This window comes from Chlamydotis macqueenii, chromosome 3 (assembly GCF_036417535.1).
Source record: "Chlamydotis macqueenii isolate bChlMac1 chromosome 3, bChlMac1.mat, whole genome shotgun sequence".
Lineage (NCBI taxonomy): Eukaryota > Metazoa > Chordata > Aves > Otidiformes > Otididae > Chlamydotis > Chlamydotis macqueenii.
In genome coordinates, this window is record NC_141558.1 from 92085739 (window position 1) to 92102858 (window position 17120).

At 43.5% G+C, this 17120-nt stretch overlaps 1 protein-coding gene across 1 annotated transcript; it reads left to right on the plus strand.

Annotated features, from left to right (window-relative positions):
* Positions 1-1952: 1952 nt before the first annotated feature.
* HNRNPU (heterogeneous nuclear ribonucleoprotein U) lies at positions 1953-16589 on the plus strand. The gene is made up of 14 exons (XM_086745983.1): positions 1953-2917; positions 3919-4030; positions 4141-4214; positions 6529-6668; positions 8185-8284; positions 9370-9482; positions 9893-10156; positions 10423-10542; positions 11046-11174; positions 11545-11713; positions 12248-12487; positions 12601-12803; positions 13917-13988; positions 14402-16589. The coding sequence occupies exons 1-14, from the start codon at positions 2152-2154 to the stop codon at positions 14453-14455; spliced, it is 2556 nt and encodes an 851-aa protein (XP_086602109.1). The 5' UTR covers positions 1953-2151; the 3' UTR covers positions 14456-16589.
* Positions 16590-17120: the final 531 nt, after the last annotated feature.

A 17120-nucleotide genomic window follows, 5' to 3' on the forward strand; every position in this document is an offset into this window, starting at 1 on the left:
GGGATTATCAGATGATTAGGTCAATGAAGCTCTTCCAGAAACATGGCTCAGCATGTCATGAGGCCTGTGCCAGATCAAGGTCTAAACATAGAGCTCTGTCTAAGGTTCAGATATAAAGACTTAATGATGTATCTTCTCTTTAAAAATTTTACATTCAAAAAAAGAATGTGAAGGTTGGACAGGCAGATGACATCTGAATTAATGTGGAGTTGTCTGTAAGCTTCAGTAAGTCATCTTGCAATATTAACCAGGTTCCCCCTTTGGCAGAACTGTACGTATCAAGAGTACCTCAGCAGACTAGCTAAGATAGCTAGTAATGAAAAATGGACAAAGACAATGATTTATATTGGTGCAGCTTTATCATGCACTGACCTCTCCCTAGCACTCTTATCCTTTTCCTCTTCTCTTGAGATGACTCTGACCTACTAGACTGAGATAAATCCTACTAACTTGCATGTATAGTAAGGGAAAGGTTCTGGCAATCTCTTTCTCATCTGTATGTACTGCATGAGGGAGCTCTCCCTGTCTCTGTTCCAACAAGCTGTTGTGTCGTGAGGGGTTGAGCTGACCTTGCTGACTGAGTCGTGTTTCCTCCAAATGGATCCAGCCTGATTGAGGACAGAGCAGTGTGTGTATATATGCTTAGAAGAGCCCTTTCCTTGTGCAGTTAAAGCAGTGACTTCCTCGTCTCTCCTCCCTTCCTCTTGGTGCAGGTAAACATAACTTGTTCTGGTTCAGAAGGCCACGTGACCCGTACCAACAGAAGGCAACTTCATGCCAAACACACCTTCCCTTCCCTTCAGTAGGACTTGATACTGATCTTCTAGTTGTTTGACTTGCCTTTTTTTTTTTTTTACCCCTGCAAGTGAAAATTAGCTTTTTATTTAGGCTCCCTAAGGAAGCAGCCTTGTAGATTGGTGCTGTCTTCTTGTTCATGTGGAACTCTCTGCTGGAAGTGACTTTTGACCAAATTGGAAAAATTCAGCCTCTGTACAACTTGGTGGCTGAGGAAAGACCCAAATTAATGCTGTGCAGAGGGGGGAAAAAAAGGGAAAACTGAGCAGTTTTTGTTAGCTGATGGGCTCTGTGCTGAGCTCCAGACTAGGGCTTCTTCCCCGGTGGAGAGTTAATGTACTTGAAAAACCTTTGCTAGGCCTGTGCTTTGTTAGCCCCAGCCTGGTCTAGTTAAAGATCAGGTCTGTGCATGCCTCATACTGCTGCAGCCGGTGAAGAGACGGGTGTATAGCTCTACTTTTGTCCTTATGTAACTGCGTTAACAAGGTTGTATCAGGGTAACTATTTCGAGCAGCAATGTTCATTTTCAAACCCTTTACGCAATGAATTGTGCGGACTAGGCCCGAGACGGGCGCCCGGGAGCGAGGGGAGGGAAGGAGCTGCCCTGCCTGTGAGGCTGTGGCCTGGAAACAGGGCCGGGGCGGGGGGCGGGGGGGGGAGAATGTTTAGTCGGGCTGGGCCCTTCTTCGGGTTTAACCCACGCCACAAAGACAGACAGAGGCCTGCCTGGGTGACACAGTGACTGATTTCCAGTCCCGAGTGGATTATTTTGCCGAAGGGGTGGTGTATCAGACAGGGAACCACACCGGTGCCTGCAGCCGCGCTCCCTGCTGCCGCCTGCCCAACATGGCGCAGGTACAGCTGTTGGCGCGGAGCACGGCCTTCCGGCGGGGAGAGCTGCTCTTTCCCCTCAAACTCCGTTCCGCGGCCCGGCGGGGAGGCCCACAGGGGCCGCTGCCGCCGTCTCGGCGGCCGGCACCCCACGCGTGAGGGCGGGCAGTGGGGTCCGCGGCGAGCTGCTGCGCTCGGGCGCGTATTTACGGTACGGGCGCGCGCGGGCGTCCGTTACGGTAGCGGAGCCGGGGGTACAGGGGGAGGGGGGCGGGGAAGGAGGGACTACGTGCGCGGGGGCGGGGCGGGCAGCGCTGCGTGCTCGGCCCCGCGAGGCGCGTCTCCCTCGCGAGCTCGGTGAAAGGATTTGGCGCCAGGCGGGTCCGCTCCGCAGCTGCCGCAGCCGCACGAACCAGCCGCGCCACCCACCCACCGCCTCCCGCCGGGGCCTCGACCCACAGCCGCCGCCGTCCGCCCCAGCCCAGAGCCGCCCGCGCGCCGCCCAGGGATCGAGCCGCCGCCGCCATGAGCTGCTCGCCCGTGAACGTGAAGAAGCTGAAGGTGTCGGAGCTGAAGGAGGAGCTGAAAAAGCGGCGCCTCTCCGACAAGGGCCTCAAGGCCGAGCTCATGGAGCGGCTCCAGGCCGCGCTAGACCAGGAGGAGGCCGGCGGGGGAGGCCCCGCCGGCGGCGCAGTTGAGCCTGGCAACGGCAGCATGGAGGGGGAGGCAGCCGAGAGCGGCGGGGGCGCCTCGCAGCTCCACCAAGGGGGAGGCCCTGACCAGGCCGCGGCCTCCACCGCGGAGGACGACGACGAGGAAGGGCTGGAGGCCGCCGATGGCGACGCCATGGAGCTGGGCGAGGAGAACGGCGAGCGGGCGGGGGCCGGGGGCGGCCCCATGGAAGAGGAGGCGGGCGGCGAGGAGGAGGAAGAGGAGGAGGAGGAGGATGAGAACGGAGACGACCAGGGTTTCCAAGAGGGGGAGGACGAGCTCGCCGATGAGGAGGAGGCCGCGGCCGGGGACGCCAACGGGCACGGGGAGCAGCAGCAGCAGCAGCCGCCGCAGCCCCAGGCCCCGCAGCAGCAACAGCAGCAGCAGCAGCCCCCGCCGCTCCTCCAGCCTCGCGGCCCCGCCGCCAAGGAAGCCCCCGGCAAGAGCGCTGGCGGCGCTTCGGGGCCCCCGGCGGCGGCCCCCTCCGGCCCAGCCGGCCCCGCCAAGCAGCAGCAGCAGCAGCAGAAGAAAGCGGAAGGTGGCGGTGGCGGCGGCCGCCCCGGGGCTCAGACCGCCGGGGGTGAGTGTACGGGGTGGGGGGGTGGGGCGGTGAGGCCGTTAATCATCCCCCCCCCCCCCCCCCCCCGGGAAGCCCCGTCGCGGAGAGGTGGGGGGGCAACGGCCAGGAGGGCGGTTTCCGGGGCGCGCGCGGGAGGGCGAGAGCGGCGGCGCCTCCCCCGCGGGAGAGGGTGGGAGGGTGGGGGGTGGGTTGGGTTCCACTGCCCCCGGCGCGGCACCGCGTGCTCCTTGCCAGGCGGCGCGGGGGTCCGGCGGGGTTTCCGCGAGGGGCCGCCGCGCGGGTCCGGCGGAGGAAGAGGAGGAGGGGTGATTGCGGGGGGGGGGGGAGGGGAGGGGGGAGGTGCGGGGAAGGGGCCGCCTCGCCGGGCCGCGAGGGGGGAGGGGTGGCGGCGGAGGGGCCGCTGGGGCGCGCTGTATTGTGTTGAGGAGCGCTGGACGGCGTGACGTCACTTCCTGCCTGGGCGCCGCACGGGATGGCGCTGGGAAGGCCTGGTACAATGGAGGCGGGCGGAGGCGGAATCCCTTCAGGCCCCGCAGGCAGCCGGGCGGCCCCGCGCGGGGCCCCCGCCTGGGCCTGCCGGGAGGAGGCGCAGTCGTGCGCATCGCTCCGTGTCCTTGCGGGCGGCCGGGAACGTCCTGCTGGCGGGGCGTGGGGGGGGAGGGGGCAGGGGCGGGTCTGGCGTCGCGGCAGAGGTTTTTTTTGTCCGATTTTTTTTTTTTTTTTTTCCTCCGGAGCGAGCCGGCTTTTCGGTGGGGATCCAGGGCTGCCAACTGCTGCGTGGTGTACTGGCCGCTAATGTCGCGGATGATTTAGCAGACAAGTTTTGAGTCTTATGAGAAAATTCGAGATACGGGCTTTTATCGTAGTACAAAGCAAAGGTCTTCTTCGGTTACCGTTACTTTTCTCTTGCCATAGGTTTTAACAGTTGGAACCATCGTATAGGATTTTATTCCCAATTAAAGAGTTACTTTGTGTAATTAAAATAAATAATTGTGTTACAGGAGATGCTAAAACAGAACAAAAACCTGGTGAGAAGAAGAGGGGAGTGAAGAGACCACGTGAAGACCATGGCCGTGGATATTTTGAATACATTGAAGAAAATAAGTACAGCAGGTAAATAAGTTTTTGGTGATAGGCAGCATTTTGTGAATGACCAGAAGTAAGGTACTGAAATGCCTATTTTATGCGTTGTGAAAATACATGTTTGTTTTTATTTTGTTCAGGGCCAAGTCCCCTCAGCCACCTGTTGAAGAAGAAGATGAACATTTTGACGACACAGTGGTTTGTCTTGATACTTGTGAGTAAACATGCTTTCCTTTACTCTGGAAAGGTGCAGTGTTATACTTTCCATCCTAAAACCACACTTTCTGAAATGTAGGATGAATACATTTGTTTACTTTCATTACTAAGTAATTTAAAGAAAAATTAAAATTGTGTTTCTGCCCATTTTTAGATACAAAGCAACAGAAGGATATATATGGTTCTTTATATTAGCAGTAATAAGCTTGGTTTTCCCATGGAGTCTGTGATACACAGTTTTCTGAGGGAATCTTAACCAAAACACTAATTTAGTATGGAAACTAAGCTGGCCAAATGTAGAGTGAGCATGGAACACCCTAGAAACAGCTTGAGAAACTAATTACATAGCATACCAGCTTTTCACTTCAGAAACTTCTGAGAGTCAATAGTGAAGGTACAGTTGTGCAGTTTGTGAAGTGAGCTTCCTGCATAACTTGCTAAGGCCCTATTTATGTACTGACCAGTGTAGTATTTTTAATGTTTTCTAATAAATTTAACAAAAAAATAAGGTAAGACCTCATGAAAAATAAGCCATTCATGCAGTCTGTGAGTTTGCAGGGCAGGAGGGTGATTTGTGCAAATAGAATGGCAGAGAAAATTTCTTGGAAGGGCAGAGAAGTTGGCAAGTACCTACAAATGGTGGAGGGGTTGAGGCACATCATAAACTTAATGTTGTGATGATGTACGAGTGTGGCAAACTTGAGGGTAAGTATAAGGACTTAGTGCAGTAAAAACACTTGAATAAGTGATGCTTGAACTTGCCATGGAAGGAAAGCTTAAATTTTGTCATTATCTGGTGTATTTGCTAGTAGTTCCAGTTGTTTTCTTTCCCAGAAATGTTTTGAAATGGAAGGAGGTATTAGTTCACAACCACATAAGTTGCTGAATATGCCATCCTTGACATTTTGGTAACTAAATCTTCGAGTTTATAGCTGCTAACGTTGGTGAGTAGCCACCTTTGTGGGAGCTGCTAATTTTCACAATAACTGAGTAGTAACTACTTTTCATTATTATTATTTCTAATAGAAAGTCTTGTTACTGGACAAACTCTGTGATTTAAAGTGTCAACAGACTGCTTGGAGATCAGAATCAAACATGGCTTTAAGACTGAATTGTGTAACAGCTTGGCACTCTCTTTTCTGGACCAGAATGATCCAGACATGTAAGAGGTTTAGCACTCTTAAGGGCTTTTTATTACCTGTGTCTTGCAAGGAGACTGTAACTTCAAATTCTGTTCTCATTTGTTCTGAAAGTAACCTACGCAGGTGAGTTACCTCTCTATGATTTTATCTGGTTTTCATGCAACAAATAAAAGTTAGAAGTACTAATGAGAAAACACTTGCATCACAAATATTGTACTTGGAACTGGGGATGGCTGTACGCAAGCAAAACAAGATCTCATGTATGAGAGTTACCAGTAATACAGGGAAGACGGCGTTTTAGTGTAGTCAGGCAGCATGCGGATTTTATACCAGGACAGAGGAACTCAGCTCCTGCCTTGTAATAGTCGGATTTAGAGTTCCTTCTATGGATTCCTTGCTCTGGGGGACTCAAGTGCTATATCATGTGCCTCACGTTACCATTTTGCATTGTCTTTTTGGAACCTACTACAAGATTAATTTCAAGCTTCATGATGTTCTGAAGATGTCCATACATTCTTAGAGTGATAGGTGTATTTGTAGTGCAGATCGTGTTTCTTAGGTGAACTAGGTTCTCTGACCACATTCTGTGTGCTTAACCTATCTGCGTTTGACTTAACTGACTTTATTTTAATTGGCTTAATCTAATTGGACTTGCTAAATGACTATATTAACCACAGACAGTACTACTTTCAGTACTTAAATACTTGTGTTGCTACTTCTCAACTGCCTTTAGATTTGGGCATGAGGGGTAAGAAGACTTCAAAAAAGGTATCTAGCAAATAATGCAAAGAATGCGATGCGGATTCCTTTGCACTACATTGATAGAAATATCTCAGATAACAGACAAAAAAGGTTCAAATAACAGACAAAAAAGGTTCAGATAGATGTGATGGAATTCAGGTTTTTAAGCAGATGGAAAAAATAGAGGAAATTTGGGGACAGAAGTGAAGATGGTACCTTGAAAATTATTATTATTAGCTAGCTTTTTGTAAGATTTTTAGCTGAGCTTCAGCCTGCAGCTCCATCTAGGCACACGTTCAGTTGCTTTTCCTGAAAAATGTTGAGCACTTGCTGGTGTTTTTTCTTGAAAATCACTTTTAATGCATAAAATGGAACAACTATACTTTCATTTTGTAATAGGAGTAAACAGAATGATCTTTATGTTAACAGATAACTGTGACCTGCATTTTAAAATCTCAAGAGACCGGTTTAGTGCTTCCTCTCTGACCATGGAAAGCTTTGCTTTCCTTTGGGCTGGAGGGAGAGCCTCGTATGGAGTTTCTAAAGGCAAAGTCTGTTTTGAGATGAAGGTGAGTTGAACTGATGTTTTATGGGAGACTTTTGCATGCTTAAATATAGTATTGTTTATACTTGACGGTTCTTTTCTACTTAGTTGAAACTAATTCAGGTGAACAGAACTTTCTGAAGGCCTTCTCTTATCAGCCTGTGAAATTGTTCTTGATAAAAGATGGCTCAATTTGCAAAACTGCTCCCTCTTTTATAACAACTTTAATTCAACAACAACAGCAACAACAAAAAAGGCAGCTTGCATTTGCTCTGAATGAGTAACATCTGGTCTCATTTTTGAACCAATAATTTTATTTGGCACCTCATGCGTCACACATGAATTTCGATACTTAATAGTCAGAAGTTTGTTTGCACTTTCTGAAGATTACAGAAAGCTTGACTTCTTCTAAGGGCTATAAATTACCGCAGCAATCCTTTCTTCTGTTCCTGTTTCTATTCTTTTGAGTTTGACCTGCTCTAAGCAGTGGTTTGGGCTAGATGACCTCCAGAGGTCCCCTCCAACCTAAATAATTCTGAGTTGTGTATGCGGTGAATGTGTTTAGCAGGTAGGTGAATTTTGAGAGCAAGAGTTCTCATAAAGGGTAGGAATGGCAAAGAGCAATCAGCCTTGTAATAAAGAGATTTCTCCAACTTGTTGACAAAGGAATAACAGAAGGCACAAAGATTGGTATATTGTTTTGGTTTTGACCTAGCAATGTTAAATGTTGTGCCTGTGTATATAAATGCTTACTCTGTTCTCTTTCTCTAGTACTTTCAAACCTAGCCCCTACCATAAGCAGTGATCCCATTCTCGATGCTCTTGCATTGAGTGATTTCTGTGTCTGGTACCTATGACTTTGGAAGGCCAATGAAGTGAAATTGATGTCTGTATTTATTGCCCTGGTCCCTTTCAAATCAGTTTCACTTCGGTCACCTGACTCGCATAGTGGTGGAAACTGGTAGGATACTGATCAGTTTTTCACTTTAGTTTGGTGAAATTTGTAAAGGCAGTTAGAAAATAGCTGGTTGCCTACAGATTCCAGTGCTTTTAGGTGGATTTTTTTGAATCTGGTTATGTTGCTTGGAAGCTGGCAACTTGCCCAGAAAGTCTGCTCACTGTGGAAAGGGATGACTGTAATGTTTTCCCCAGTCTATGTAAAGCAATTTTTCTTATCCATTACCACATTTTACTGGCAAAGTAATTTACTGCCAATCCCAACTTTATGGCAATTATTTAAAAAAAAAAAGTATGTTTGTGATTTTTAATACAGTATCAAAAGTATTAAGGCTTTTGGCCACTGAAAGTCACTGCTATGACTAAGTGCTTTGAAGGTATGTGGTGTCTTGCATCTTTATTGCTCAGTCAGGAAATGTAACTATTTAGTGATTAGCTTGTGGTTTTATTTTTTTCGGAAGGTGATTACTCGGACTTAGCAAAGATTTAACTGAAGTGTAAAGGTTCTGGATGTTACCTTTGTATTTCCATCTTGTAGTATCTAATAAATACCACATGCTTTTTAATGGCTAATTTAAAAATAGGTAACAGAAAAGATTCCCGTTAAACACCTGTATACAAAGGACATTGACATACATGAGGTGCGAGTTGGCTGGTCACTGAACACAAGTGGAATGTTGCTTGGTAAGACTTAAACATTTGATTACTTTTGTATTTATTGTGTACGTTATTCGAGTTTTAAGTAATTTTTTTTTTCTTAAGGAGATGAGAAAAGCTTAATGATTGTAGTCCATGTGTTCTGAAAAGTGGTATTAACTTGAATCGTTCACTGGACATGGTGGGAGAAAGTTTATTACAGGAACCAAAAGGCTGTTAAGTATTTGGGCCTCTAAGGATTACGTGATTTGAGAGTTAATTCTTTCAATGGTCAGTGAAGACCTGACAAGATTAAGGATTTCTCCTTTTCATGTAGTGTTATAAATAGGAAGAGGATTTTCTTGCCCTGTTTTTTTTTTAAAGGATGGGGCATGGTGTAAGATAAAACCAGTGAAGAAAAATTCCTGAATTTTTCATTATCATTCTTTTGGCTTGGGAGAAGAATCCTCATTTCTGAAAGTAGTTAGGAAGAAAGAAGTACAACTTCATTAGCTATGTGGGAACCAATCATAATGGTATTTATTACTAATACCTGCTACTGAGACATGTCTTTGTGGGAAATGTATATGAATTGGTATGTTCTGACAGCAGCAGCAGCTTTCTAGTTAAGTACTTAAGTTGCACCTGAGTCCTTGTGTTTGACACTTCTGTTAGCGTGTCCCTTGCAGCTTCATCCTCAGCTGTTGCATAGGCTGAATGTCTGCTAAACTCCCTTTAAAACAGGGAGAGGTAAGTGCTACTGGAGACTAAATTCAGAAAGCCTTTCTGACTAACCGTGTTACAGGTACAGCGGTACATCATGATCAGGTCTTCAGAGTTTAAAAATACTTAACTCATATCTTTATCTGGCAGTTCAGCTTTGTGTCAACATGAATTTGGAACCAGCAGCATAAGGCTTTTAAAACTAGCATGAGGGAAACTCTGCTGTTCCATCTCAGTGAGAGTATTCTTGAACATGAGAATGAGCTCTAGCTGTTCGGGGGTCATAGCTTGTTTTGGCATTCATAAAAACATTCTGAACAGCAGCTTACTTAAGTAGCTGTGAAGTGGTTGTATTTCCAAAAGTTATGGTGAAAATGCCTGTTTTTAATAAGTTTAAATTACTTCTTCAGGTGAAGAGGAATTTTCTTATGGGTATTCTCTAAAAGGAATAAAGACATGCAATTGTGAGACCGAAGACTTTGGTGAGAAGTTTGATGAAAATGATGTGATTGGATGTTTTGCTGTAAGTTTTCACTTATATTTTCTTTTGAAGAAAAACATCCTTGAATTCTTAAACTGCTTTGATGTGAGAAGCGGTAAACTAAACGCAGAAAAACTTGGAGCAAGACAAGTTGTTTAACATAGGGAGGAGGTAGAAATAGCTGGTATTGTCAACACTGACTGCTGTCAACATGTTAAGATTTCATATTCACAAACAAGTGTCTTTAAAGCCTTTTAAAAAAAAAACACATCTTGAGTGACATGATCATTGACAGTACCTCATTTTAAGAGAAAACTTTTAAGTAGTTCCTTTATGGTAAAACAGTGTTAGAGAAGTTAAGTGAATATAGCCAGTGTAGTGAAATCACTAATGTAACTTTATAAAGCGAGGGGAGTAATTTTATCCAAACTAATGCTTTGTTTGAAAAACAGAACTTTGATGGTGATGAAGTGGAACTCTCATATTCCAAGAACGGACAACAGCTTGGTGTTGCATTCAAAATAAGTAAGGAAGTTCTTGATGGGCGGCCGCTCTTCCCACATGTTCTCTGCCATAACTGTGCAGTTGAGTTCAACTTTGGTCAGAAGGAGGAACCTTACTTTCCTGTACCTGAAGAGTATACCTTCATCCAGAAGGTCCCCCTGGAGGATAGGGTCCGAGGACCAAAGGGACCTGAGCAAAAGAAAGATTGTGAGGTAAGTTTCTTGTTGATAATATCAAAGTTGTTGCGATAGACAAACAGAAGTGATGGTGTTTAAGCAGACTATTATACAACTATCTGACCTTTTTGTTTGAGGGCTTTAATACTTAGTATACTGTGACTCTTCACACACACGCTTCCCCCACAGCCCCCTGACACCCCCATGGCCCCCGCTCAGTTTCCATTAGACCTGCTGGTCTAGGTTGCGTATTAAAGGAAGTCTTTGAACTAGTATCTCAACTATAGAACCTGTCGTCACAGGTGGTGATGATGATTGGCTTGCCTGGAGCTGGCAAGACTACATGGGTTACCAAACATGCAGCAGCAAATCCTGGGAAATACAACATTCTTGGGACAAATACTATTATGGACAAAATGATGGTAAGTGATAATGCAACATTTTGTGTTGACATGTTAAAGACTTGCTGTAAATCCAAGGTCTTTGGTTGCCATGGGGTTCTTCTGTATCAACGAAATGTAAGAAACTGACTACTGGTTAAATGGTGACCATTAAAGATTTTTCTTGCCAAGCTGCTACTCATCCATAGCACAGCAGGATTCTGAAGCTTTTTGTGGTTCTATATAAGAAATAGTCAACTGTTGTTGCCTGTTTAAGTATTTCTATTTATAATTGTATCACTGTCCTCAGAACGCTTAGCTTTGAATTAGTAATGTGATGAGTATACCTTAAATTCAGCTGTACTGATTCACCTGGATTCTTTGTTTAGTTCTGTCTTACGGAGGTGTTGGGAATTCCAGTTAAGTGTTTGTAGCTGTGACCTTGAATTGAACAATCCTTGAAGAGAGGTGAAAAGCGTTTAGCAAAGAAAAAATGTCAGCCATGTGTATCAAGGCTACTTTATCTCTGGGAAATCTCTCCATAGGTTGCAGGTTTTAAGCGGCAGATGGCGGACACTGGAAAACTTAACACACTGTTGCAGAGAGCTCCACAGTGTCTTGGAAAGTTCATTGAGATTGCAGCTCGTAAGAAGCGGAATTTCATTTTGGATCAGGTAGAAGCTTCCGTGAAAAATGGTTAAAGACATTTGTTATAGGCTGTAGTGCAGTGATTAAACGGGATTAAAGTTACATTGTAATAGCAGTTGTTTCACTTACTGACTTACTACTCATTCAGGGGTCGCGAAGTTGAGATATTACTACAAATGCTTGTCTGAACTTCTCTGAATTTATGGGATGTGGGAGGAATAGTATTTTAACATGTGGATATGAGCTCGTAACTTTGCATTATGCAGCATCTTTATGTCCAGTTATTTGTAAACTTCATTGCAAGCTCTTGTAGAGGTGAAGTCTATACACCATAAGTTGACTTCCTTAACTCTTACAATGACAGCTACGTGTAGTAAGTTACTGCATTTTTTTCAGACAAATGTGTCTGCAGCTGCGCAGAGGAGAAAAATGTGCCTGTTTGCAGGCTTCCAGCGCAAAGCAGTTGTTGTTTGCCCAAAAGATGAAGACTACAAGCAAAGAACACAAAAGAAGGCAGAGGTGGAGGGAAAAGATCTTCCAGAGCATGCAGTTCTCAAAATGAAAGGCATGGAACATAATCCTATACTGTGTTTTAGGATGCTGAGTATCTGTTTAAAGGATTAAGTAAACGTGAAGTCTAAAAAAAATCACTTTATCTTAAACAGTTGTACTTAAACAAAACTGGAAGACTATTGTAACTTGTAGGACAACACTATATTGTGTTCCCTCTGCTGCAGTCCTTAACACTTCTCAGTTATGCTGTTATGCTTCATGCAGATGCACAAAGCTGTCTTGGCATAAAGTGCCCTATATAAGTGACATATTTGGCAGAAACTGGTGTTCTGAGTGGAGGCTTATACAAGAAAAAAAGATATAGGCAGAATGTTTTCAAGGTTTGGAACAGTACTGGCAACTCCATGAAGACCTGTTTATTTCTTTTGTCACTGTTATATTTCTTAAATGCTCAAATTCTGTAATTTTGTCCCTATGCTGAGGGAATGCAGGGGGTGGGAGGAAAAATGGGAGAAAGGTGATTATATTATGGCTTTGACTGTAGCTGAATGTCGATGCTGAATACTCAGTGTTTTTGCAATTATAGGGAACTTCACACTGCCAGAGGTAGCAGAATGTTTTGATGAAATAATCTATGTAGAGTTGCAAAAAGAAGAAGCCCAGAAGCTTTTGGAACAATATAAAGAGGAAAGTAAGAAATCTCTTCCGCCAGAAAAGAAACAGAACACTGGCTCAAAGAAGAACAAGAAGAGCAATAAAAATCAGTTCAATAGGGGTCAGAGAGGTCGTGGAGGATTCAACATGCGGGGCAACTTTAGAGGAGGAGGTGAGCCTAGAAATATAAGCCTGTATATTTTGGAGGTTGCTGCTACTGAGGAAGAAGAAAAAAAGCCTGTAGCTTGTTAAGACCTAACAATTGAAGTAACTCTCTCCCTGCAGTCCCTGGCAATCGTGGTGGATACAACAGGAGGGGAGGCAACATGCCTCAGCGAGGTGGTGGAGGTGGCGGTGGTGGCGGTGGCAGCAGTGGTGCGATTGGCTACCCATATCCTCGTGGTCCTGTCTTTCCAAGCAGAGGTGGCTACTCAAACAGAGGAAACTATAACAGAGGTGGAATGCCCAACAGGGGAAACTACAACCAGGTGATGATTTTGTGGAGATTTGTTAGTTGACCTACAGAACTTTGGATGATGATGTTTGAATGGCTTCATAGCTGTGAAGAGCGACAAACATGGTTGTGGTACTGCACTTAATCCCATGGTAAAAGGCCTAGTTTTCTAGTTTGGCATGTGTGCCCAGAGCTCTGAATGCTGCAGAAGTTGTTCTGACGCTGATGTGGGAGTTCCATGTTAAGACTGTACCTCAATCCGGTTGAAGTTTTTTAGGCCATGTGTGGGAAGGCTTATGGTTTGTTTTTTGGTTTGTTTTTTTTTTTGTTTGTTTGTTTTTTTCCCCTGCAAATAGTAGTAACTGTTGTTTGGCCTTAGGATCAAGATGTATCTTTCTCAAGTGTTTAGGGAACTTTCTGGAAATAGCTCTGGAGAGAGTCTCTGTTTCGGTGTCTGGTATCAAACACAACTAGTAAAGACATACTAGCGTAGGTCTTAACTGATGGAATATCAGTGTATTTGAAAACATAATTTGGATTACTGGAGAGCCAGCAGATGGAGCTCAAGCTAGTAAATATGGCTCAGGTTTGCCTAATGCTGACAAACAGGGGAGATGCAGTATTTTATCTACTAGTATCAAGGTCCCTGGTTTGTACCAGAACTTTTATTTGAAGTTTTGTGGACTAGCTCTTCTATTTTCAGTTGTGTGACCCATATCCTTTTGTCTGATCAGATAACACATCCTTGTAGCAACTACAGCCTTTCCTAACTAAAAATAGGCAAGCTCTTGTATTTTTAGTTGTCCTGGTGCAGTTTAGCAGGTGGAAATAGGGCGAGTCAAAACTGGATTAGCCAGCTTTCCAGACCACTGGCAACAATAGTTTGAGCTGGCTTATTAATTCTGAGGTTCTTGCCCCACGTTTAAGAAGCAGTTGCTTGAAGGGAGGAGGCTTTTGGGTATTCTCATGTTTTTTCAGGGAGGTTTTTTGTTTGTTTGTTTGTTTTTTAACCTATGCCTGATAGCTTGTATTTGAAAGATTCTGTATGGTATGTGATGTTTTCTTGGTAACAGAAAAATTGGTATTAGTACACTTCTGAAAAATCTGTATAGATGAAGTAGTTAAAAAAACCTGTGTCCTCTTGCAGAACTTCAGAGGAAGGGGAAATAATCGTGGCTACAAAAACCAATCTCAGGGCTACAACCAGTGGCAGCAGGGTGTAAGTAGTAATAACTTTACCTTTTCACTGATTGGTAACTTGAATGTTTCAAAATGCTGTATGAAATAATTAGATGTGTAATCAAAACTGGCTAGCTGGATCTTTTAATGCTAGGTAGTATCGCTATAAAGAGTTTTCTGTACAAAACTTAAATCTGGCTTGATGGTCTTGATATATCAAATATCAGTTATGGTTTATTGGTCTTAATGGTATGTAGCGTTTGGCCTGACATTCCTACTGTGAAGTGAACTTAACTGCCTTCAGTTGTTTAGGAACTTGCTGCTCTTTGAGAGGACTTTAGTCTTCTCAAGTTCCAGAACTAGATGTCTGTTGAACATTTTTTTTTTTTCTGTAAGAAATGTACCCATTATGTGATCACAGGTTAAAGTTAACTATTTGTCCATTTATTGCAGCAATTCTGGGGTCAGAAGCCATGGAGTCAGCATTATCACCAAGGATATTATTGAATACCCAAATAAATGAACTGATACATATTTCTCCAAAACCTTCACAAGAAGTCGACTGTTTTCTTTAGTAGGCTAACTTTTTAAACATTCCACAAGAGGAAGTGCCTGCGGGTTCCTTTTTTAGAAGCTTTGTGGGTTGATTTTTTTTTTCTTTTCTTTTTTTTGTACATTTTTAATTGCAGTTTTAAAGTGATTCGTAAGAGAACCTCAGCATTGTGCACGATAAGAGAATGTGTCAGTATTTCAGGGTTCTACATTTTATCTGTAAAATGTGACTTTTTTTTTACCACAACAAAAGTAAAACGTTGCTTTGTACCTGGTGTCTTTTTATTAAAGAATTTTCTCCTTTTTCCCCATCCCCCAATTTCTAAGAAACAGTCGTGAGTCATGTCACAATATGATAGAAATGTTAGCAACCGGATTCGTACAGAGGCTCCTTAGTAGCCCTCGTGAATACCATGAGATCATGTAAAGCTCCATATTACACTCCATCCTCTCTATGAAGCTTCTGGATGGGGAGGGGAGGAGGGGGAGGTAAAAGTTTCTGGCAATAACTAGGACTTTTTTGTAACATTTGGAATTCGAGAAGATGGTGGGGCAAAGAGGAAGCCTGGGGCTTAATAGTGAAGGTGGAGTGTATGTAGAAGCTCCTAAAGTTGTAAAACTTGGTTGCATTATTTGTGGAGGCTCAAACTTGTGAAGGTACAACACCATAATTTCTTTTCCATTTGTTCTGCATTTTGATTCTGAAAAGAAGCTGGCTTTGCCCATTTCTTATTAAACAAAACTTGTTGTAAATCCAGTTGTCTAATGGGATCTATATGAAGTTAGCTGTGTGTCTGTATAACTCTTTCCCCACAAAATACTGTATACCTAGTGTGCTTGTAGTAGTTAACTCCACCATTTTGTACGCTAATGAAACTGTGAGTCACCCATTTTCTATCTAATTTTTAATCATGTCAATTCTCAAATGGGTGTATCTCCTTAGCCTGCTGATTCCTTTTCTCTTTAAAGAAAGTAGGTGGAGAAATTTAACTCTAGACGTTGTTTGCAATAAAATAAACTCATTTTACTCTTGTTTTGGGATTGTTGCCGTCAAGGTCTAAAATCCCTTTAAAGGCTATAAAGAGGAAGAGAATGTACAAAAGCGATGATGTTGGACAGTTAAACTCATTACTGTGTACATGCTGAAATACTTGTGTTTCTTTAAAAATCTAAACTGGTGGTTGCTCTGTTAGAGATATCACGTGTATAATCTCACAGTTTAACATGGTTATATGTATAGGGCAATAGTCTTGAGTTACGCTTGCATCATGTAAATCCACTTAACCTATTTATTGTAAAGTAGACATTAGGGAAGGAGCAGGGGAAGAAACTGGACAGGGAACAGGACAGGGTGGAGGGTGGTCATGGAGAACGAATCCTGGAGTTGAACAGAGAGCTTCAATTTGTTTTAACTGCTATTTTGTTCAGATTTATGCTTTTGTAAAATTGTAGTGGCAATATTAGCTAATAATTTCCTTGCATTTTAATGCCGTAAGACAGGGGAGAGATAGAACCATCCTAAGCTGGACTAGTGGGTTACAGTGTGAAAATACGTCACTGCCAGCATCCGGGCCTTGGGATTTGCCTGCCAAGTTCCTCATGGTGGTGTACGGACTAGCAGAGGCTTACCAGCAGCAGCATACAGCTAGAGTTGGTGTAGCGTGCTTAGAACTTTTCTCAAATGTTAGTCGACTTCTAGTAGTCTTCAGAAGTAAACATAAAGTTGTGTTGCTCTTCTAGCCTTGATAGCAGATGACATTGCATATTGACATTAAACATTAACAGCACCACCTCCTTGTTAATATTGCTTTAAGTCATCCCTTTACTTTGAATGAGAAAAATGTAAATTGTCTTTAAAGAAACACTATTTAATGAACTAGAAATGTGGGGAATCAACTCAAATCTGTTTTGCTGAAATGGAATTTTCTTTAGATTTGCAAAAAAAAAAAGTTTAGTGTAATTAAAGTCCATCTCCCTTCTACCCTCCTCACAAGAACTAACACTTTGTATGGAGTGCTGATCCTTTGCTTATTTTGGTACTCTATAAAATTATATAGTCTTAAACTGAAATATAAGAGCTTACACTTACTATGTGGTTGTAAAGCTTGTATTTTAATTCAAAAGTCTGGGATGCTTGTTTTAAATTCTTCAATGTATGGTGTTTAAAAAAAAAAGCCACACCTCAGAAGGAAGTGCTTCAACTGTCTTACACTTGAAGGCGGAGTATCTGTGTCTACTAACACTACTCCTCTATAAAAAAAATGCTGTTTTGATAAGTTCCGCAGTATATGTACTGCCTGTCTGTGGAGGTACACAATTTCTTAAAAAAAAAAAAAAAAAAAATTCAACATAAGCACTGCTGAGGCCTGTGTAGTTCAGAACGGGGATACAGAAGTCTAAATCCTTCCGCACTCTTTATCGTGGTAGAGCAGGGACCAGCACTGGTATGACTGTTCATTCAGCCTGGGTCTGTCGTCAAGGGGGGGATGTTCCCTCGGTTTGTCTTAGCTCTGGTTACTGTTAGAGAAGGGGTTGGAAAAGGCTTGTATAGAAAAGCCATTACCTAGAAAATCACTAATAGTTTAAAAAGTTGCAGTTTGTGTTTTAAAAAGGCAATAGA

What these genes read in the sequence shown, in the direction of transcription:
- HNRNPU (XM_086745983.1), top strand. Translation starts at nt 2,152, where the DNA reads ATGAGCTGCTCGCCCGTGAACGTGAAGAAGCTGAAGGTGTCGGAGCTG. An exon ending in GAAGAAAATAAGTACAGCAG is followed by an intron (nt 4,031 to 4,140) that starts GTAAATAAGTTT and finishes TATTTTGTTCAG; the next exon opens with GGCCAAGTCCCCTCAGCCAC. An exon ending in AGTGGTTTGTCTTGATACTT is followed by an intron (nt 4,215 to 6,528) that starts GTGAGTAAACAT and finishes TTATGTTAACAG; the next exon opens with ATAACTGTGACCTGCATTTT.